The 22,500-nt window shown below is 44.4% G+C and overlaps 1 protein-coding gene across 1 annotated transcript in view; it reads left to right on the forward strand.

The window, feature by feature from the left end:
* The window catches only part of zbtb46 (zinc finger and BTB domain containing 46), a 56,984-nt gene that overhangs the window by 1,926 nt on the left and 32,558 nt on the right, over positions 1 to 22,500 (forward strand). Inside the window, exons 2-3 of the mRNA XM_080031503.1 lie at positions 18,656 to 18,880; positions 19,088 to 20,057. Of these exons, the coding sequence (XP_079887629.1) occupies positions 18,695 to 18,880; positions 19,088 to 20,057 (1,156 nt within the window). The 5' untranslated portion in view covers positions 18,656 to 18,694. The remainder of the gene's footprint in view (positions 1 to 18,655; positions 18,881 to 19,087; positions 20,058 to 22,500) is intronic.

Consider the following 22,500-nt stretch of genomic DNA (forward strand, 5'->3'; position numbering starts at 1 on the left):
TTTTCAGAAGAATTGTTAGGCCTTGTTAACAACCATCAGTTAGAAAGACACACACTCTAACTTTAATCAAATGAAACCAGCACACAGTTAGCCAGATGTCCTTAGGCTACACTAGCTTAGTTCTAGAGCTGCATAATTAATTAATTAAATGTGTTTCTGTATGTTAGTTTGTCCGACTGACTTTAAAGCGCACCCTCCCGAGCTTATAGCCGTAACTGTAACAGCCTGTTAGATCTTAGCATTTTCCTTTGTTTGACATTGGCTAACTGGATCTTTGGGATTAAGAGACCATCTTGTGGTTTTTTCCAAATTGTCTTAGGCCTCACTGGATTTGTCCGGTTGTTTTGTCCTTCCTACATAGTAAAGGCTTGGCGCTTGCCTTGATATAATAGCCCCCCAAAGTCTTTTAATTAAATTACTCTAGGCTATTGATTTGTGTGTTTTTTTGTGTAAGCATGGGCAGAAGATATCTAACTTATGCTTTCAATATTGAAAATCCCCATCTATCATAGCATTGAAGAAAAATAAAGGAAAACACTTGCCAACCACGCCATACCCTGGCATGTACTATCTCTCAGAATGCTTTGTGTCTGTGGACCTGCCCCCTGCTGCCCCACTGAGGTGTTTCCCCTGCAATGGGACTTTGTGTTATTGCCATTAGAAGGGCATTGGACAGGTGTCTGCATAAGTGTGTGTGTTTGTCTTTGCATCTCGTCTCAAGACAAGAATGAGTGGAAGAGGAATGAAGGGGAGATCGGCCAAAAGACGGAAAAAAAACATTAGCCATACGCGTGCAGAAGATGATTTGAAGACATTTTCCACTTGTGTTAGCTCTTGTGAATGGACCGTTTTAGAATTGATTAAACAAGATAAGTGGGTTAGATTTACCTTTTTTTCTCAGCTAAAAGCCAAAGCTGCTATGGTGTTTGTTGAGGGTGGCGATGGTTGCTGCACTGAATACATGGTTGCAGAGTTTAGGAAACAGTGAAGGTGGGGAAGAGTTTGAAAAGAGGGTGGTAAAAACGAGATGGAGGGGGGCTTGTTTTTTTTGGGTGGTAGTCAGGTTCTAAGTGTGTGTGTGTGTGTGTGTGTGTGTGTGTGTGTGTGTGTGTGTGTGTGTGTGTGTGTGTGTGTGTGTGTGTGTGTGTGTGTGTGTGTGTGTGTGTGTGTGTGTGTGTGTGTGTGTGTGTGTGTGTGTGTGTGTGTGTGTGTGTGTGTGTGTGTGTGTGTGTGTGTGAGCCTGCTGGTATGTAGGTGGTGCTCTGTGCGTCCTTGCAGGTTGTGGGCTAAGCTGTGTGGTTGCAGGTTACTGTGCTTTGGATATGCAAAAACCCTCGAGATTGAAGTGTGCTACTACCCACTCCCAACAGTGTGTGTGTTTGTTTATGAAGACAACATGACATTAAGTTCACCTCATCAAGACTACGTTCCCTATAAATAAAGAGAAAAGAAGGGCAAAAGCTCCATAAACACACATTTGCCCCCCCCCCCCCTGTTTAGCAACCTTGTTCTCCTCTTTGTCTCTCTATCTCTCTGCCAGTTTTTCCCGATCCCCTTCGGAGCTCACTTGTTAATGGGAACACCTGTTTGGCTAACACACTGCAAAATGAAGCGTTTACACTCGCATGTACACATCTTACACAACATGTCTCTCCGGAGTTCCCTGACAAATCTGTCCTCACATCGCAAATATTATCATTCTCACTTTCTGTTCGGTGTTGGGACAGTTTGGCACAAATTCACCCCCTACCCCCCACCAAGATCCACATCGACTCCCTCCCCCCACCCCTTAATAACTCCTAAGGCTTTGTAGCTTAACTGCTTCTATAGCTCATTGTGCACTGCTGAATACAGGTGTTCCTTATCCCCATAGGGTTACACGGATGCTGTGGGGGATGTGTGTGTGTTTTTTCTGTGTGTATTGTGTGTAACAGCTGTCTTCCCTATCCACCTATATCTATCTGACATGCTCATCCCTCCACCCAGCAGAGAGAGAACAGGTGAGTGTAAGCCATCCCTACCTCAAACCTAAAACACACACACACACACACACACACACACACACACACACACACACACACACACACACACACACACACACACACACAAAGCGAAATACTCTCCACAACCCCAGTTGTCTTTTAACGTAGGTGTTAATATTTCATAGCTGTGTGCATGATTGTGTGTGCACAAGAGTGTGTGTGTGTGTGTGTGTGTGTGTGTGTGTGTGTGTGTGTGTGTGTGTGTGTGTGTGTGTGTGTGTTCGCATGCATGCACCCAGGTGGCATATAGGATGTCAACTAAAGCAATAAGCTCTCTTGTTCTTTTCTTTTAATCTTTTGGAAGGTAATTTGCAGCTTTTCGTTCAAATTTTTGTAATCTACTGAACGGGAATGAATTAAACGTCCAGAAGCGAAGTGGTAATTTGATTGTTGCTAACAAATGGAAAAGGCAAGGGGGTTTTGTGCAGTGAAAAATGGCAAGATGTCAGAATAATATCTTAGGAGTTGATACTGCGAAACAACTCTTTAGGATCAAATCAAATCAGTTTTATTTGTATAGCCCAAAATCACAAATACATTTGTCTCAGTGGGCTTTACATTTCATACAATATGATACAATATGATACAATATGACACCCTGCCCTTACACCCTTAGCTCGGCTGAGAAAAAACTCCCAGTAAAAACCCTTTACGGGGATTTAAAAAAATTGAAGAAATCTCAGGGAGAGTCGACAAAGTAAGGGATCCCTCTCCCAGTACGGACATACTGCAATAGATGTCATAAGTAGAGAAAATCACGAAGGAATTTGATCATTGACCAGGTGATTACATGGTAATACTAAAGTAAAGTGCGAATAGTGTGGATGCAGGAAGACTTCAGATCACACATTCCTGAGGAAACAGGTGAGGGATATCACTTTGTGTGCTCTTCATCGGGGTGTGTTTTTCTTTTATTTAGGAATGCGGAGCCGATCGGCTCTTTCCAACCAAAGCCTCGTGATCACACAACGCTTATCAGCATCATGAGTTATTATCTGGAATTTAGAACATTTTCCTAACATCAGTTATCAATTGCATCAATGTCCAAATCCCTCCACTCTTGTTCCTCTTCAAAGTACTCCCTATTGTTTATATTACATACTGAACAATTGTCACTTGTTCAGAAGCTGTCAAAATATCACACCAAGTGAAGGGATGGCAGTTGCCTGGCAGTTGTCTGGCATGACAGGTAACGCAAGAAAGCCAGATGACACGAAAGAGGGGAGGGAGAGATAGATAGGCTATCTATTTTCTCTTCAGCTTTCTGATTTGTGTAAATGTTGCTCAGTATACTGTGTGATCTATATATTTATAGCTTTATATTTTTAAGAAACCCCTATGATTTTCAAACTATGAAGTACCCTAATGATATTCTGATATTCTGACTGAAACGTTTATGTTTTTGCAGGAATTATGACGGAAACATCAGTCTTTTTAGAGTTATTTTTCTAGTTCTCTCCCTCCTTTTAAATATCACTTTGATTTAGCTGACAATGATTCACACGTTCACTGATATTGCTTCTCCCTGGAAATGTGCTGCCATGGGACTGTGCATTGTTGGTGTGCATGATTTGAAATCTTTGACAACAAGACACTGACTAAATATTTTCTTGCCCGTTTTTTTTTCATCCTAAATTATTCACTTATTTCAAAGTCTTTAACAAATGGTTTTGTTTGTCCTATGAATCATAGACGGATTATGAGATAATGGGCCCCTGGGCACAAACTCTTAAAGGGCCCCCCAATCGTCCCTATCCAGTCAGGTACACTGACTTTTCCACACAGATAATTAATGGCAAAAACATATTAAGGAAGTCAGTGTTTCCCACAGGATTTTGGGATACTGTTGGAGGGACCATGTACCTTGTTGGGGGGTCCTTTTTAAAGTAAATGCATCAATCTGGTGCACCTTGAGAGGAAATTTTAGAGGCTATATCAAATCCTGAGATGCAGAAGGAACATTATTTTTCAGATGTTTCTTAAACAGGCAGCACTCTTTACTCTGCAACTGTAAACACATTACAGTACAGTAGATTGGTCTGAAGACACATGTTCTATGAGGGGCCCATTTCAACAGATAAAGGGTGGATAGCTACTTTTTATGAACAATTTAGAATTCACACATAGAAAGCTTATTTGTGTATGTGTGAGGGGGCCTTCAAGGCCCCTCATGGAGCCCTTAGCCAGAGCTAATAATGCTGTTGTTTTTAACTTGCTTTTGTATTTTTCCACTATTTCTCGTCTACACGATGATTTCTGTCTTGTTAAATTTTAATGAGTATCCTTATATTTAGGCTATTCCTTTTTGGACCTTGTTATTGTCATCAGTGACTGAGCTCTTTGACTATGCAACATGAAAAGTTACTATCAGTATCTCTGGCTAAGGGCCCCCCTGAGCCCTTGGGCCCCTGGGCCTGTGCCCGTTGTGCCCGTGCAGTAATCCACCCCTGCTATGAATGGTTCCAGTTGTCACTTTTTCTGGTTCACTGTTGTAGACAGTTGTTGCAGAAATATCTCCATATTAAAAAAAAAAAAAATCATAGAAACTATTAAGAACTTGAAGGTCTGGACTTGGAAAAAAGCCCTCTTTGTCAGGGTTTGCTGACTCCTGAAAGCCTTGTATAAGTATGTAGCTGTTAGTTGTTATTTTCCCAGTGAAAGAGCTTGTCTTTTATATGCACGGTGTGAGCATTTGATGAGAAATGGAGTGGCTTTGAGCAAATACATCTTTAGAAACAGCCAGCTAGCCTTGGGGCTGTGGCTTGTGAGAGATTTCCATTTCAAAGCTCAGGTGAGAGAGAGGGAGAGACGAGGAAGGAAAAGGAGGGAAGGTGAAAGAATGGGAAGGAGAGCGGGGAGTGGAGGAGAAAAGGGGGTGATGAAACAGACATCCACTCCCAAAGAAAGTTCCAGCCCTTGTTATTCCGTCGCTTCTTTTGTGCAGCACGGTTTAGTCTGTGTGTGTCGGTGTGCTGTCTGTCTCAATCTAAACTCCTGCAAAGAAAAAAAAGAAAAAAGAAAAACACACAAGGAGGAGAGGGAAGGTTGGCAAGACTCAAATACAAACGGACACCTTTCTCTTCTCAATACCACACAAAAACTGTCTCTACAACTGTATGTTGACATAAAGCTGACCGCAGAAACAGTGTGTGGAGCAGAAAATGGTTTTCTCCCACTAGCACTGTATAACATCTGACCCTGTGAGCTTCTGCCAATATTTGGATCCCTGTTTAATATTATTACTGAAGCATAAAACCATAATTTTCCCTGGAAATATTTCTCTTCTTTAGCTATAAGTATCAGACCTGACCCCACGGCGACACTCTAATTAATGGATAGAGTTTTCGTTTGGCACTTTAAAAGATGTGTGTGTGTGTGTGTGTGTGTGTGTGTGTGTTTCTGATGAGCATTATTATCCCGCTTTGTTAGAGTTTTGTAATCCAGCCATGGACTCTGGGCTAGAGTGCTAAAGTGCTGCTAACAAGGCCTGTTTAACATTCTCTCCCCTGCTCAACATACAATTATTCCACTTCGCTGCCATTAACATGTACAGTAAGGACTGGGCTTTTAATTGGCCTGATATGACTAATGCCAGATCAACTTGGATTTGCTAATTAGTTTTTGCTTTAAAAGTGCCATCAGGACATGAAATATTCATTGATGTGAGGTGGAGCGAGGACTGTGGGTGGTATTAGTGGGATATTAGTGGTATAGGCAGCCTGTTCCAATGTGCCAGGGAGAAGAGATTGAACCACGTTGGCCTGTTGTGGTCGGTTATTCATACTTTGGGAGAGGTGTTGTTTTTTTTTCATCATAATTTTAGACACCCACACACACACACACACACACACACGAGAAGAAAGCACACACACACACACACATTCTCATCATCACCTCCACAGCCACCATCTCTCTCTAGCTCTCCTGCTCTCACCTCCCCCTCCGCCCACCCCCCTCTTCTTCCCATTATTTCATCTCTTCTTTTTCTTTTCCCTTTCCTCCTCCTCTTAATCTAAGATCCTTTTTCTCTACTCACCTTTTCCCATTCCTTTGCTTCACTCCCCCCCCCGTCCTCCCCGTGCCCTCTGCTCCGATCCAGCTGCCATCTCCCTCATCCTCTCTTTCTCTCTCTCCTGGTGTCCTCCTCTTTTTCCTCCTCCTCTTCCTCCACCTTCCCTCCCACTCCTTAATCTTCCACCTCTCCTCCTCCTCCTCCACCCCCTCCTCTGCTGTAAGTGGGCCAGGTGCCTCCTGTGGCCTCCCCTACTCCATTTCTCATTTTTACCCTTCCTCTCTACTCCCTTTCTCATTTTTACCCTCTCCCTGTTCTCTTTCTCATTTTTATCCTCGCCCCTGCCCTGACCCCATCCTCATATTTATATGTTCCCCTTAATGCTAAATAACGCTTAGCAACGATGGACTTGTTTTTTTCCGCTAAAACACAAGCCTTTTATTTAGTGGGGCTTTTTGTCTGCCTCATAGTGCAGTTAGACGTCAAGGTGAGCAAACCAAGTTAGAAAAAAAACTTCTCATTTTAGGTTAGAATGTGACGTCTCGTTGAGGGGAGAGTTGGGATTACTTTGATTTGATAAAGGTTTATTTTTTTCTTTCACTAGAAAAATTACCCAGGGTGTCCCAAATAGATGTTTGTAAACTTCACAAATCTGTGATGAAAGTGTCGCTCTGTCATTGTTGCCGGGCATTTTTACGAGCTCTCCCATGTCAGTATAGTTCCCCTTGCAAACAAAAGAGTTGAAGACGATCCAGATGTGAACAGAAGTGAGCAGGTTCACATCCCCTTTTCAGTGGCAAGGGGCAAACCCACCCAAATGGCCCGCTGCTCTTTCCAGTTTTGCACATACACACACACACACACATACACACACACACACGGACCGAAACGTGTATATACATGGAAGTCTCATTGTTGCCGCCTCTTTGTTTCTGGCTCTGTGAATGCGCACGGTGAGCTGGCAATGCGCTTTTCACCTCATCTCGTCCTCTCTATTTTCTCTCCCCCCTCCCACCACGGCTCCCCCCTACTCTTCCTCTTTTCACTCATTGTCATTCTTTCTGCCTTTGTCTCTGGCTGGCTGTCTCCCCTTGCCCTCTTCTTTTTGCTCTCACTTTCTCACCCACGCACCCATCCCTCCCTCCCTCCCACCCTCCCTCTTTCCTGTCTTCTATCTCACCTCCCCCCCTCCCCCTCCCGGTTGTTTTTGTGTGTGCGCTGGTGTGTCACGAAAGGGGGTGGCGGTTGATTGGTGGTTGGTGGTTTGGAAGGACACCTGATACTGGCACGGCCTCACAATGTGGGAATGTGTAACTTGTGCAAAATTAGGTTTCCAAGGTGGGTGTTGTCCTTAACGATGGCAAGCATGATCATGGGAGTTTATACAGTGGTCCTTTTGTCTCTCTCTCTCTCTCTCTCTCTCTCTCTCTCTTCATGTCTCTTATGTCTGGCTACGAAACTCCTGTACATGCATTCACAGTTCTTTCCATCGCTGTCTGGTTGGAGGGGAAAAAAAGCAGCAATAGTTCCAAAAAGCCTGCAAGCCATGGCAGCCCCTCATGTTAGTCAACAGGTGACAGTCAAACGTCAAACCGCATCGGAGTAAACACGCTCTGAGTGAAAAGACAGACAGATAGGGAAGAGGGGGGGAGGATGACAGAAGAGTATATCCAGGTGAGACTTTTGTCTGGTCAAACCTCGCCATTTGTCAATCACAGTGGAGGTGTGGAGCCTCGAGCGACATCACCGCCCATGCCAAAGTCCATAGAGTAGTTGTTTGTTTGGCTTTAGCAATTACATCTCGGACAAAGAAACTTTACTTTTAACATGATTTGAAATCTGGGAATCCCTGAACAGCCAATCATGCGTAGAGAGGACTAAGAACTTTGCAGATGTTGCATCTTCACTGCATACTATTAAGACTTTACTCTATGGCCAGTCTGCGCTGGTACTGTTGAGAAGATCACTGAAGGGGCAGAACATCTGTTTCGACGCCAAGCATCGATGTACATCTGCGGTGATACACTGTGCCGTATATTGAGCTCTCAAGTCTTGTGGACAAAATTGAGTGTCCTTCCATATCCAGCCCTACAGCAGTAGTCCACTAAAGCAACCCTACAGTAGATGAGAAACCCACAGAGCCTCTGCAAATAATCGATCAGGAGCTACACACTGACGCTCCTTATATCTTCTATTATTCTTCAGCTCCTGCAACACTTATTTTCTTCCGTCTTTACTGCTCACCTTTTTGTTCTCGCTCTCTCTTTCTCTCTCTCTCTCTCTCCCTCTTCACTTTTTCCTTCCTTCATTTTTCCCTTCTTGCATCTCCTGTCTCCCTCCCTCTCTTTCTTAGCCTTCACTGTCTCTTTTTCTGACTCCAAAATGTGAGGCTCTCTATATTTAGATGCTCCTCTCCTCTCCCCTTGATTTCCCTCCCTTTATCTCACCTCCCTTTTCTTTTCTACCGTCGAAGGACAGATTCGCAAAAAAAAAAGCGCTCTGAGATTCATCAGTGTTGTATAGTAGCTGCTTTTTGATCCGCTTGATGAGTGACACACAGCCTCGGGCCATTATATACAAGTGTGTTTCTATAAACACTTCTCTATCTATATGTAAATCAATGTGGTGCTTAGTTGTTGTGTGGTAGGCTGCGGGAGCGTCAGTTAGTACATTTTTAGTGAATGAGTTTTTATTGTTGCATGTTGAGGGCTATGTTAATAGGGTAAAAGTATGTGTTTTTCTTTGTTTGTTTGCGCTCCCGCGTGTTTGTGAATTATATTAGCAGGGAGTGAAGTCTCTTTTAATATTTGCGCAGGGGGGCTTGAGGGTGTGCCTGTTATCCTTGCGAGTACACACTTAAGCCGTGGCTTCTTTTTTTGCTCCCCATTTAGCTTGAGCTCATTGTAAGCCGCGGCCGAGTGTGGATTTGAGAAAGATGCCTCTGTTTGCCGTGTGACAGAGCGACAGTCACACCAAGTTACCCGTACACACACACACACACACACACACACACACACACACACACTCCGGACACCCGCCTCGGCACCAGATAGCGACTGGCCACCACCAGCAGTGAGTCACCAACATTCAGTCATTCACTTGCACACTCCAAAACCACACGCCTTCACAAACAACAATTAGCTTTAAGGCAGCAGAAATCTCAAAGATGTATTAGAACTGGTATTGTTGTACCATATGTTCATTTATTCACATTTATTTTCTTCCTCCTGATAATCCTTTGTGTAATTTCCTCTAAAGTGTTCCCTTGCTCTATACAGTATGTGTGTGAATGGGTGTTCTTGTCTGTGACTGTTATAACAGCTCGGGAACAGGTTGCCTGTGTACTGTGTGGTCATGCACAGTCGTGTCTAGCTGAGTCGTGATGTGTTGGTTTTTGTGCTGCTCGGCAGGTTCTGTGTGAAGACTTATGGATTGGTCCAGAAAACATTAACACATACACACAAACACACACACACACACACACACACACACACACACACACACACACACACACACGCGCGCGCGCTCTGTATCTCAGGATGGATGTTAAAACGTAAGTTAGCCACAAACCATTTGGTGCTCTTCATAACTCCACTGAGTTTCGCCGAAGACCAAAAAAGAATGAAACTGGAAGAGAAAAGGCAAAGGGAAGTAAAAGTGAGTCTAAAGAGATCCTATTGTACTACTTTTCTGGTCTTAATTTCTTGTTAAAAACTGCTATAGAGCAACCTGACACGAATCACATCACAAAAAAACTATGTAGATTTTCGGGACACTCTTCCTCTTACCCTAGGGAGCACAGCAGTCTCTCTCTACACCCTGCTTTGAGCTTCTCCGCCCCTCCCCCCCTGCTGCAAACCCCACTCCGTTGTGATTGGTTACCTTCCTTCCAGCGGCGGGAAATTTTCCAGGAAGGTGGGGGCATGCAGCCGGAGCTTGCCTGAGCGGCAGCATTACCATACATGGAAACATGACAGAAACGACCTGAGCGTGACAGAGAAAACCCGGAAATTTGAACAAGTTCGGCTCGACCGGCTGCCATAGTTTTTAGTGCTCTGCATAGCCACCCCAGACGGTCAGCAGGGAATACGTCGAAATGCATGTACGTAATTATTTGATACTCTAGTATGGTTAAACATGACTATAAATCATTATAACAACGTTTATAGGTCATAAAAGTCGAAAAGTATCATAGGTCCTCTTTAAGGGAAGAGTAAATGAAAATAAATCGAACATCAAAAAAATAAAAATCTAACAAAGTAAATAACAAGTAATTATTGGCACACCCAAAGCTCATCCAAGTATGAGTTCTAATCCTTCCTTGCATAGAAATTTGCAAATAACTTGTGTACACTGTATGGCCAAAAGCCCCATCTACATAAAGTAGACAGCATTAGTGTACTTTTGGTCTGGGCTGCCATGGTAAATGTTAGGGTCCTTTGTTTCCAGCCATAGGAAATCTTCTGCCCACTTAGACAATAGTGCTTCCATTTTTGCAAATGTTTTTTCCAGCTTGGTATGGGGAAACTTGACTGGCCTTCAAAATGCCCTGCCCTCAACCTCGGAACACCTTTGGGAACTGGAGAGTACTCGTTCTTTAGTTGGACAGTTTGGGTAATACCTTTTATGTTTCTACTAATTTTCCCTTCCAAACAAGTATGTTTGCTGCTTGTGTGATCATCTGACCAGTCATATTTGTTAGCCGATAGGACAATGCATCAAACAGAACTGAATACAAAAATGCTTTATCATAATTCCAAAAAGATAAGCGTAAGACCAGTTTCTCTTTACACTAAAGCAAAAATTAAAAGACGATGATGAAAACCTCACAACATTTCACGGACTTCCCAGAAGTCAGGAATGAATCCTGCGATTAGACTATATCACACCTCAAAATTCCACCTCCCTGCTAACTCATGATAGCAGGGTTTGTATGTCACCAGATGACGTGTTGGAGTGATGAAACTGGGTTTAGCACCGGGGGAACACACAAGGTGATGTGGTCATTGTCACATGAGACCACCGCCTGCACAACCAAATACAGACACTTCCTTTAGGAGATTTCACTTCCATGTACCTCAGATATGTTTTGTTCACAGAAGCATACCTTTCCTGTCTCAAGATAATATCTTGCACCGGAGTTATTATGGGAAAGTACTTTCATGCATGTGTGTTTAGTAGTTCTGAGGTTATTAACGATAGTTCAAATCTGTAACTTATTTTGCCTTTTGGGGCCATAGGAAAATCTTCAATCAACACACACGTACATACATGGGCCGATACAATGGTGACTTTTTTGAGAAGCTCATACATTACTTGTTTTGACACTACGGCTGTCAAACGTCACACTTATCTTTAGTCCAAAGTGGATACGCGGAAGATTTCCAGCACTAGTTGTTTGACTTTTGAAATGACACCATGGGGCTCGGTTCATCAGGGCTCTGCCCTTGTTTGAATAGGTGGCCACTCCTGGCTACTCTGTGTTAAAGGCAACACATATCAGACAAAAGACTCACTGTCTGGCTATCTATTCCTGTTCCGTCCCTACACCTCTCCTCCCCCCGAATCCTCCCTTCCCCTTTCTTCTCCCATCCTCTCCTCCTCCTGTTGCACTCCTTTAATTCCGGCCCGCACAACACTCCTCATCCGCCCCTCTCTCCGCTCCCCCACCCTCCTTTCAATTTTGGGTTCTCCGACAGTGGTAATGAGATGTTTCATTATTTGCATTTCACAGCTTTTAATAGAGAGAGAATTTAGGCTAAGCCCCGGGTCGACAGTCAGGGAGTTACCACGGGAGACATCGCCAGGCTTAGGGGGCCTAGAGAGAAAGATAGCCCAGAAACTATACATACACACACACACACACACACACACACACACACACACACACACACACACACACACACACACACACACACACACAGAGGAGAGGTGATATGGCGTTTCTCCCCCTTTTTTTTGGAAAGCTTCTGATATGTCACTGACCGTTACTGGGTGACTGGAGGAACTTGAGGTTAATTCCACACAGGAGCTACAGTGTAATCTCTTTTCCGTTCACTCTTGGATGATCACTCTTATCTAATCGATCCGTGCTATGTCTAGATGTCCACGAAGATCACTCCAGGTTTTACACCTGAGAGGACAGGGTGGCAGAAGATGCCAGGATATGCTGAACTGTACAAATGAACTGTCATTAGCTTGATTGGTAGGGTTACGGAGGAAGATATGTTGGCAAGTGCACAAACTGAACGTAAATGTAAAAAAGAAAAGAAAAAAAACAAAGACAAAGAATGCATGATTAGCAGCATGGATGTTTTTATATGTGTAGATACAGTATGCACGGTCCAGGTATCATTTTCAAGGCGGCACATTTAGAAGGGGACTACAGGAGGGTGTGGGGGGTGGGGGGGGGGGTAAAACTTAGTGCTAAGTCTCCCTAAGCCTCCTGTATCCTCTTTGGTCCCTCTCCACATGCCACGGCTATCCTTCTTTGAGTCAATCTCTTCCTCCACCTTGACTCCCCTGGATGGCGGCCAAAGAAACCGAAGAGAGAGAGAGAGAGAGAGAGAGAGAGAGAGAGAGAGAGAGAGAGAGAGAGAGAGAGAGAGAGAGAGAGAGAGCGGACAGGGGAAAGGACAGCGCGGCAGAGGTGCAGAATGTGGCATAATTAGAGCTGGTATAGTGGGGGGGGGGGGGGAGGTGGGGACAATAAAGTTGGACAGATGGAGGGTGTGCCATAAAAGAAAACAGGTAAAAAGCCCCGGCAACAAGGACAAGTGTGGTGGATAAGAGAAGTCAGAGAGGGAGATAAAAATGAGAGACGAACATGAACAGTGCGTGGCTTGTTTTCAGCAGAAAGAAAAAAGAGGACAAAGAAGAACGAGCTTTTCACAGCTAATAGCTTTGTTGTGTTATTTGTTGTTTTGTAATTGCAGCTTGTTTGCTTGCATGGCTTGTCTGTGTGTCTGGCTGTGTGCATGTTTGTCATGTGCATGTGTGTAAGAGTATGCGTGTGTTATTTTTGGTCCGTGCCTGCCTTGTTGATGGGCTGCCACCCTGGCTTGTCCCGGAAGGCTGCCAGCTCCGACGGATTGGGGATTAACCCCGGGATAATGGCCTTGATGCCCAGTTGAGTGGAGGCAAAGCTGTTTAAAAAATATTGGCCGCCTGGTCACTCTCTCCTCTCTCTCTCCTCTTTCTCCCCCTCTTTCTATCTTCCGTCACTATCTCTCCTAGCCTCGCTGGCTGTCTCTGCGATCTGCTTTTCACTGTTCTTTATCTGCCCCGTTCGCCGACGTCTAGTTCCATTTTACACCCTCCACTTTGCTCCATTTCTGTTTATGAAAACCTCATCCCATGATCTTAATGACATTTCACGGCCCTTGCATTTGTAAATTCAGTTTTGGTAATTAAACTCACATTCAGGATTATGTTGTGGAATTAAAAAAAATGGTAAATCTTCAAATTGAATACAACTTTTTTGTTGTTGTCTTTTATTTGTTTAATAAGAGGCACTAGGAGATTTTACTTTGGTAAGTAATGGCTGTCATACTGTCACGTGTGGTCAGGGAACAGTGGCTGCCATTGTCCAGCTGAATATCATTTTTAATTCCATTAAAACCTTCTGCCATTTTTTCCACTATCTTCTCTTAATATAAAAAGAAGTTCACTTACAAGCAATCCAATTCCTTCTTCCTGTACCTTATTACTTTTTCATTGTCTGTAATGTCAGGGATTCTAATATCTCTTTCTAAGGCCAATATCTTTTTTTTCTCACTTTATTCCAAAAGCTTTTACATCAAAATAAAATTGATTTAGCGCCTGTACCTGTTTGCCTTTTCCACATAATCTGCCTGCTATGATATTGTAGTGTGCAAGTGAAAGTCGCTACCAGGAAACATCCTAAAGGGCTGCTGTAGCTGAGGCATGGAGCTGGTAAATGGTTGACAACATCAATGCAGATTCTTGAGTCCTTATTGATATTGGTGTTGTCTTATTTCATATATACAGGGTCCTTGCTGCCTGTTTAAACTTATATAGGGTTATATATTATGCTGCATAGTTTATCATGATCGTCCAAAAAAAGTCATTTGATCAAATTATGAGCAGAACTGTTACATAGTTGAGCAGAGGGCCATGATTTCAATGTGGAACGATTAGCTGACAGTGGCAATTTTGCAGGCAGCGCACTGGCCACTAAATGATCATTTGCCCTGACAAACTGTAAAATCCCTTAATGGGGAGTGGATCAGCCAGGTTTTATTGCATTTTTTTTTTACTGATGCTTCAAGTTGTATTTCGCTGAAATAATTTCACACCATCACATTTCATCACCCAGTGTGAATATGTTTCACTTGTTGTAACGTCTTCAATCCATGAGTATAGAGCCTGCTGCTGTGAACACCCCTGTCTATGTTTAAACCCCCGTTCAGACAGAAGTAAAGCTTTGCCTTTGATCCAGAAGGACCTTGCGCATCCGTCTCCCCACGGCCCTGTGTGGTCAAGGAGGCAGAGAAGTGGCTCGGAGGGACAGGCTGCATTAAGAGAGAAAAAAACACAAGAAGGAGGAAGGCCCCATTCTCTCACTCAATCACCCGTCTCATCTCTTTAGTCGTGTGTCTGCGCCGGCCGGGGCCTAAAGTCACTTTGCTTTGACGTGACCAGGACAAACCGGGTGTGAATGCCGTGACGGCTCTGCTAAGCGTGTGAACGAACGTGTGTGTTTCTCCAGTTTTTGCATGTGTTTGTGTATTTGGGTGGGTGGCGGGGGTGGGTTGCTCGGGCTGGATATGTGTGTGTGTGTGTGTGTGTGTGTGTGTGTGTGTGTGTGTGTGTGTGTGTGTGTGTGTGTGTGTGTGTGTGTGTGTGTGTGTGTGTGTGTGTGTGTTAGGAAAGGAAGGGAGGGGAGGGGGTAAGGAGGACATTCACTTTTGATTTGGCCTCAGAAGGGTGACAGGGACTTGTAGCTCCGGTGGCATTGTTTACTGAAACAATCATCTCCGACCACAAATAAGCACTCATATACTGTCAGCCATGCCTCCTGATTACTTTTCCCTTGCTTTTTCTTTCTGCAGCGAAATTTAATTTAGCGGATGAAAAGCTTTTTTTTTCTATTCTGTGACATGCTGAAAGCAGGCTTTAGTCTCTGTAGCCTTGGTGAGTCTACTAATGCTTTGGAGGAGACACAAAAGTCTCTGCTTCTTTCTCTTTACTTGATTGTCTGACAAGTTCATTTTTATCTTACTTTCCCATCTTGTGTCAAGTGTATATCAGGAGGTGGAAAAAAAAGAAGTGCTATAAATCAAGGCTGTACTCACATGGCTGATGGTCTAAGCTTGTGCGGTAAGATGGAGTAGCTCTCAGAGGAAATGAAATACCAGGATGAATGCTGGAGAGGTTTTTTGGTGGGTGTTTACTGTAGTACGGGGGGTTGGGTTGGGATTGGTTCCTGTGGAAAAGGGGTCTTTGACTGCAGGGAATTGGACATGCTGAAATTAAACAAGCCAATTAGACGAGCGAAGAGTTTAGAGGTCAAAAGCGCACTCCATTAAAGTTCCTATTCTCTGCCTAACTACTAACTCTGTGTATGTCTCCGAGCCTGTTGAAGCAGGAAATCTGATTAGGGCCTCTCCCTCTATTTTTCTAGTTTGCTCTGTCCTTTCTTTGCTGTTATTTTTACCCTCCGCTGATCATTGTTTTTTGTCAAATTTGAAGCACCATTTAACATGTCATTGGGTGCACACTTTTTGTGCTAAAGAAAATCTTGAAACCCTCCCTCAGAAGCATGGACAGCGTGTTTTGTGGCTTTTTTTGATTATTTGGGATATTTTTTAAATAAAAGAGATTCCATTCACCTCCATTGTATTGGACTGGAGGTAAAAACGAGAAGACGGGTAACTGCATGGCCATAACACAAGTTTGTTTTTCATAATATGGATGAACGTAGGCTACTCTTTTAATGAACCTGTTGAGTGCAGTTCTCTGGCTGTTGTTAGCATGTTGCGTTTTGGCTCAAGCGACTTGACAACACTGTTGGAGAGCTGGAGGAACATATCCTGACCAATGCCACAAAGTCTTATTCCGGCTATATGGTTTTGATATGTCGCTGCCTCCTGTGAGCCACCAATAGATGTTTCAAATGGGGGCTGCTGGCTGCCATGTGCTGTACAGAGACCCTATAGTTTGCTGTTTGCGTTGGCTGGAAAGAAGGAGGAATAGCAGGGTATTGAGGTATTTCTCAGTGAACAAATGACTTCTTCTTTGTTGCATATATGTGGCTCAGAGTGGGAGTCTATCTTATATGCCGGGGCTACACAAATGAAAGTGCCAATGGCCCTGAGAGAAGGAGAGAGGAGGAGGAGGAGGAGGGGAGCATGCCACGTCTTTAAAGCCATTACGTTTGTCTCCAGAGGTGAGAGGTGAAGACTCTCAAAGCCTCCATCAGGGCAATGCAGAAAAAGGAAAGAATATCTCAAGGTTAGAACGCCAATATATATTTTTTTTCTTCAGAGAAATGTGTGAGCTGCAGGATAAAAAAAGAAAAAAAAACACTTGCGTCGAAACTTACCTTTTCAGACTTTGAGGGGCACAGTTTTTCATTCACTCCAAAGTTTCTTCCTCTTTACGATTGCATTGATCAGAAGCCAGTAGGACCGTTTAATATATTTTTTTCTCTCTCTGGGAAAGAGAGGCTTCAGCAGTTGACACCATCATTCCTGTCCACTCGTCCAGCGTTCATCGGAGGTGTGTTTCTCCAAGTGGACGTGGGAGACACTGTGGATTTATCTGATCTTACAAGCCATCAGGTTGAGCAGAGCTTTGCTAAACATGACCCGAAGTGTGCCGGCCCCCGAGCAAACGCTGCTGTCACCTTGGCCAACCCGAGCTGTCATCTCCGGGAGAGGCCCACCAGAGCTGACAGCTGTGTCGTTCCCAAAACAAATCACTGCTGCGTTCGGTAACACTCTGCGTCCCCGCGATTTAGCCCCTCACCAAGACGAGAGGCGGGAGCGGCGGCTGCTAATGCTTTAGCTAATGCACTGCCCAAGTGTGTGTGTGTGTGTGTGTGTGTGTGTGTGTGTGTGTGTGTGTGTGTGTGTGTGTGTGTGTTTGTCTTCGTCCTCTGTATCTTTGTGTGTTTGTGTTTGCAAGGACCCACTACTCTTTCTTTATGTTTTTCCACCACCCCGTTGAATAGCGAAACATAGCGAGCGATGTGCGCGTCTCCCTTTGTCTCCCTCTGCCCACCTCTTTCTCTGTGGCCTTCACATGCATCCATCTGTTCTGTGAGCGTTATCTAACCTCTACACTGCGGAAAAGCATGTGCAAAAATGCTATCCGCACTCTTGTAAAAAACACTGTCAGAGGTCAATATTTGTGACACCCAAAGCCAGAAGTTGGGCATCCTTATGGGCTAAAAGATTGGAAAAATTCAAATGTTGAACTTTTCCTCTGGCTTTTTATTTTGTAAGAGTAGCAATAGAATGTGCTATGCCAGTAATGGCTGTCACGCTTCCATGAATAACGTCAATTAATGCTGAAGAGTTGAATCTTCTATCACTGTCAGTTCAGCAGCTCCACAAATTGTCATTAAGGGTCTTCTCTCTGTAGTTTTTAGGAAAAACCTTGTGTTCACAACCTAGACTGAACTGTGCCAGATCAGAAAACGCTGAGGTGAGGGTTCAAGAGTGAATTTTCCTCTTAACTAGACAGTTGATTGAACATTCACAGTCGAAGGAGAGATGGGGGGAAAAAATAACAAGAAACTGAGTCTGTGTTTATTGATAAATGTAATGATAAAGTGGTTTGTACTAAATCAGGTTTTTTTTTTCCCTCTCAACTGTTTCGTGAAAGTGTTACGCTTTTTAAGTGACATTTTTAATGAGCTTACACTCTCTCTTTCTCTGTCTCTCTCAGACACTTACACACATAGTCCCACAAGCGCGCGTGCGCACACACACACACACACACACACACACACACACACACACACACACACACACACACACACACACACACACACACACACGCACACACACACACGCACACACACACACGCACACACACACACACACACACACACACACTCTCTCTCTCTCTCTCTCTCTCTCTCTCTCTCTCTCTCGAATGAACCTGTCAGACACGGTTTAAACACAGATTTTTGACTATTTGTTACTGGTCTGTTTTTAGACATCAAACTACATCAGTTGACATGTGGTTTCTATTGATGTCATTGTTTTTATGTCGTTACTGAGATATCCTTACCCCTGGCTCGTCTTTAAAGGTTCATCTAAATTTGCTTATTTTTCCCCCTTATACAATACAAATAATATCCATCTTCAACGCAAAGGGATTGGATTCAGCTACGGCCATCAACCATATACATGTATTGAAAAACAGAAATACCGGAATATCTTTCTTTCTACTATAACATTCACAAAATGGCATAGATTTAATTGCTCCTGTGTTGTATATCTTTCTGCTACTGTGGTCAATCTCTAGTGCTGCACGCGTAACGGCAAAACGTGCTGCAAACTTCTACTATACATGGTGTTACATCTTGAGTGAATTTCTCGCTCTCTCGTCTTCTTTTGTCTCCCAGCAGACAGTGTAGAGGAGAGGCTTTTGTTCAGCTACACAGATGAACAACAGGAAGGAGGACATGGAGATCTCCTCTCACTACCGCCAGCTCCTCCGAGAGCTCAACGAGCAGAGGCAGCACGGGATCCTCTGCGACGCCTGTGTCATCGTGGACGGAAAGATCTTCAAGGCCCATAAGAATGTCCTCCTGGGCTCCTCACGCTACTTCAAAACTCTTTACTGCCAGGTAGGGGACCGCCACTCTCGGAAAAGAGACGGGTCGAGGAAATCCGTCAAGTACTTGTTGTTGTTTTTTCTTCTCTCAGTATAGTTGTGTGTCCTGTGTGTTTTCCTGCTGTAGAACGCAAATAAAGTTGTACTCTGCATGAGGTAAAACCAAGATGGAAGCACTTCTATTACTAACACTCTCTCATCTTTTTTTTTTTTAAAAAAGGTTAAAAAGGGGTCAGAGCCTCACCACCAGACCACCGTGACTCACCTGGACATCGTCACGGCGACGGGCTTCAAAGCCATCCTGGACTTCATGTACTCGGCGCACCTGGCCCTCACCAGCAAGAACGTGATCGAGGTGATGTCGGCCGCCAGCTACCTGCAGATGACAGACATTGTGCAGGCCTGCCACGGCTTCATCAAGGCCGCGCTGGACATCAGCATACGCTCGGAGATGGCCGACGAACTGGCCGACTTTGAGATGGGGGCCGCCGCCGCTGTTGGCGCTGGCAGTGGAGGAGTGGGTATAGTGGGAGTAGGAGGAGGTGGAGGAGGTGGTGGTGGTGGAGGGATAGGGGGCATGGCCTCTGAAGCGCTGGCCTCCATCATGTCCGGCCGCAGCACCTCCCCGTGGCTGGCGCGCCGCACCAGCCCGGCCAACTCCTCCGGGGACTCGGCCATCGCCAGCTGCCACGAGGGGGGAGGGGGCAGCACGTACAGCGGCGGAGGCAAGGAGGACCAGGAGCCACGAGAGCCCAAGAGCCACGAGAGCCTGCTGCTGCATCAGGAGGAGGGAGGCTGCAGCCACGACTCGCAGCCCGCCTGGCCCCACGACTACCGGCCCGTCACCGTCAAAGAGGAGCAGGTGTCCCCGGCCTCCTCCTCTCACCCGCGGGGGGACACTCCAAGAGGAGCCGCCCAGAGCCAGGCACAGGGGCAAGGGGGAGGGGGGGCAGCCACAGGGGGAGGAGAGGAGAGGTTACCCTGGCAACCCATGTCGGGCTCAGGCCGCAGGAAGAACCGCAAGAACAAGGACACGGTCAGACATATCACCCAGCAGTCGGAGAGGAGCTGGGAGAGAGAACGCGACAACAACAGGGAGAGAGAGCGGGACAGTGGTAGTAGGCCCGGATCACCGCTGCCCTCCATGCTGGCTGTGGCCGGATGGAACTACAACGGACAAGAGATCCCCGGTAAGTGCTGACAAAAACCTGCTTCTTCTAACGGTGTTTACTGTCTCGTGTCTTTGGAAAGAGCTGCTGAATACTGACAGTGTACTTGGAGTTTTCAGGTCCCAATTTCTTTTGTACAGTGCATTTGTTGGTTAGATTTCTTGTTTAGTGTCACAACAAAAGCTGGAAAAAACTTGGGACTGGCTCTCGAAATCGGAAGGATGGACGCAGGCCCACAGAAAGCAGATATGCACTTTTATCTGGGAAAGGACTTTAAAGTGCTGGTTTGATGATGTTGAGGCTTTAACAGCTTCAGAGAGTTTCTGCAGTAAAATATTGTTGGAACCTACTTACCCAGCCATGTAATCAGTGAATGACGACTGGTGAGATAATACGATCAAGTTGGATAATTAGTCGAGAGTGTTGTTTCATCACTTACAGTTTTTTTCGATCGCTAAACCACAGTGGGCACAACTGTAGCTCAATGCGCAAAACTCTAACTACAGTCTGCACTACCAACAGTCATTGGAGCTGAACAGTTCACTTCACCTGCAAAACAGGTTCAGTGCAGCAAACACTATGAACCAGCCTCATTGAGATAACACACACTGTCACTCAGAACCTGCTCAGAGTATAAACACTAGCATCAAACCCCAATACACAAATTACAAACTTTTAATCTTTACAGTGTGAATAATTTGAGTTATTTCACACAAATTACATAATATTTTCTTTGATGAAAGGGTGAAATTCTTTCACATGAAATTGTTTATTTTATAACATACCATTTTTTTAGGAAAACAAAAATAAATTAAAATCAGAAGTTTGCTTCAATAGATACACATTTTGTATACTTTATTGAAAACATTTCCAAATTTAGTATTTATCTGTGTAAATATTCTAAAATTGTAATACAGAAATAAATTCCTGTAATTTACTGTAAGGATGCAACTCTAAGCTGTTTGTTTGCTGGAAAATTCGTATTACAGATGCAACTTTAGATTTTTGCAGATTGGGTTGCACTCTCAACCCTGCCTCTCTCAATGCGAGACCATGATTCACAACAGGGTCTATCAGTGTTGCCCTTACTGTATTTCATCAGACATTACAGCTCTATGTCTTCTAGGTCTTCCTCCACACATCCACACTCTCACTGCCACTCTTCTACCTCCAACAACCTGTCTTCCTGGGTCCATTTCCCAAAAAAAAAATATTTTTGAGCTTTCCCTTTATACTGTATATATGTTCACTAACAAGTCTAAACAAGACATCTTAGTGTTTGAGTTGAATTTGCAATCTGCAGTGTTTGAAAGGGATTCATTCTGTTTTGAATGTGTGGTTTACAGTTGTGGCAGCAGTGTGTTAGCATTTGAAAAAAGTGCTGGAAATCCACATTGTTGTGCAGGCTGTGGTTAAGCCATGAGATAGGTGTGTAGAGTTTTGAAAATTGTGTTTAAGCAATGAAAAACGAGCTACAGTTTGGTCCGAATGAACCGCTGCTCTGCATACTGTTGTTAGAGTTTTGCACTTGTCGTTCCAGTTGTGCCCACTGTGGTTTAGCAATCGTAAAAAACTGTAAATACAGTCTAATGAATATTTTCTTCTCCTTTAAAAGACCATTTCTAACCTGGAGGGCAGCAGTTGCTAGAGCAGTCGCGTGCAAGCCATCAAACTGCAGTGTTGACTTATGAACCCAGTTCAACAGAGCGATGCCTTACCGCGCATATGCACATTCTACTTTGAATCCGGTGTGGATATAGAAATGCATGTCAGTCATTCTTCCAGTTTACTAGTCCAAATGACCTCTTTTCCTCCTCCGGGTTGAGATTAGCTTATTAGCTTCCACACTAACGTGTCAGGCCTAAGATGATTATCTTAAATCTTGCAGGTGTGAGGTGAGGTCTGGGTAAATGCAGATGGATCATACAGTCCTCTTCTTACTGCAGTTTATGTAACACACACTCCCACATAAACAAACAAGCACATGCAACACACAAACACACTCATATGTATTTATTTTGAGAAAGTGTCTCTTGATCCTCAGCCTTGCAGTATTGTTTGGTGAATTCCTTTACACCTAAAAGTAATGCATGAAAAAAACTTGCTTTTGTGTGTGTGTGTGTTTTTGTTTCTGCGTGTGTGTGTGGTGTGTGTGTGTGTGTGTGTGTGTGTGTGTGTTTGTTTCTGCATGTGTGTATGTGTGTGTGGTTTTGTTTCTGTTTGTTTGAGTATGTGTGTGTGTGTGTGTGTGTGTGTGTGTGTGTGTGTGTGTGTGTGTGTGTGTGTGTGTGTGCGCGCGTGTGTGAATGTGCAATGGCGGGCCCAAGGCGTCGATAGGTAGATCATTAAAAGTAAGAGAAGCTAATCCTGGGCGCATTAAGGGAGTTGGCTGTGAAATGGGCACACGTCGCGCAGCGAAAGAAAACAGGATAATTGAATTGACCTGGGTCACTGCACGGATTAC

This window comes from Ammodytes marinus, assembly GCF_949987685.1.
Source record: "Ammodytes marinus genome assembly, chromosome: 7".
NCBI classification, from domain to species: domain Eukaryota; kingdom Metazoa; phylum Chordata; class Actinopteri; order Uranoscopiformes; family Ammodytidae; genus Ammodytes; species Ammodytes marinus.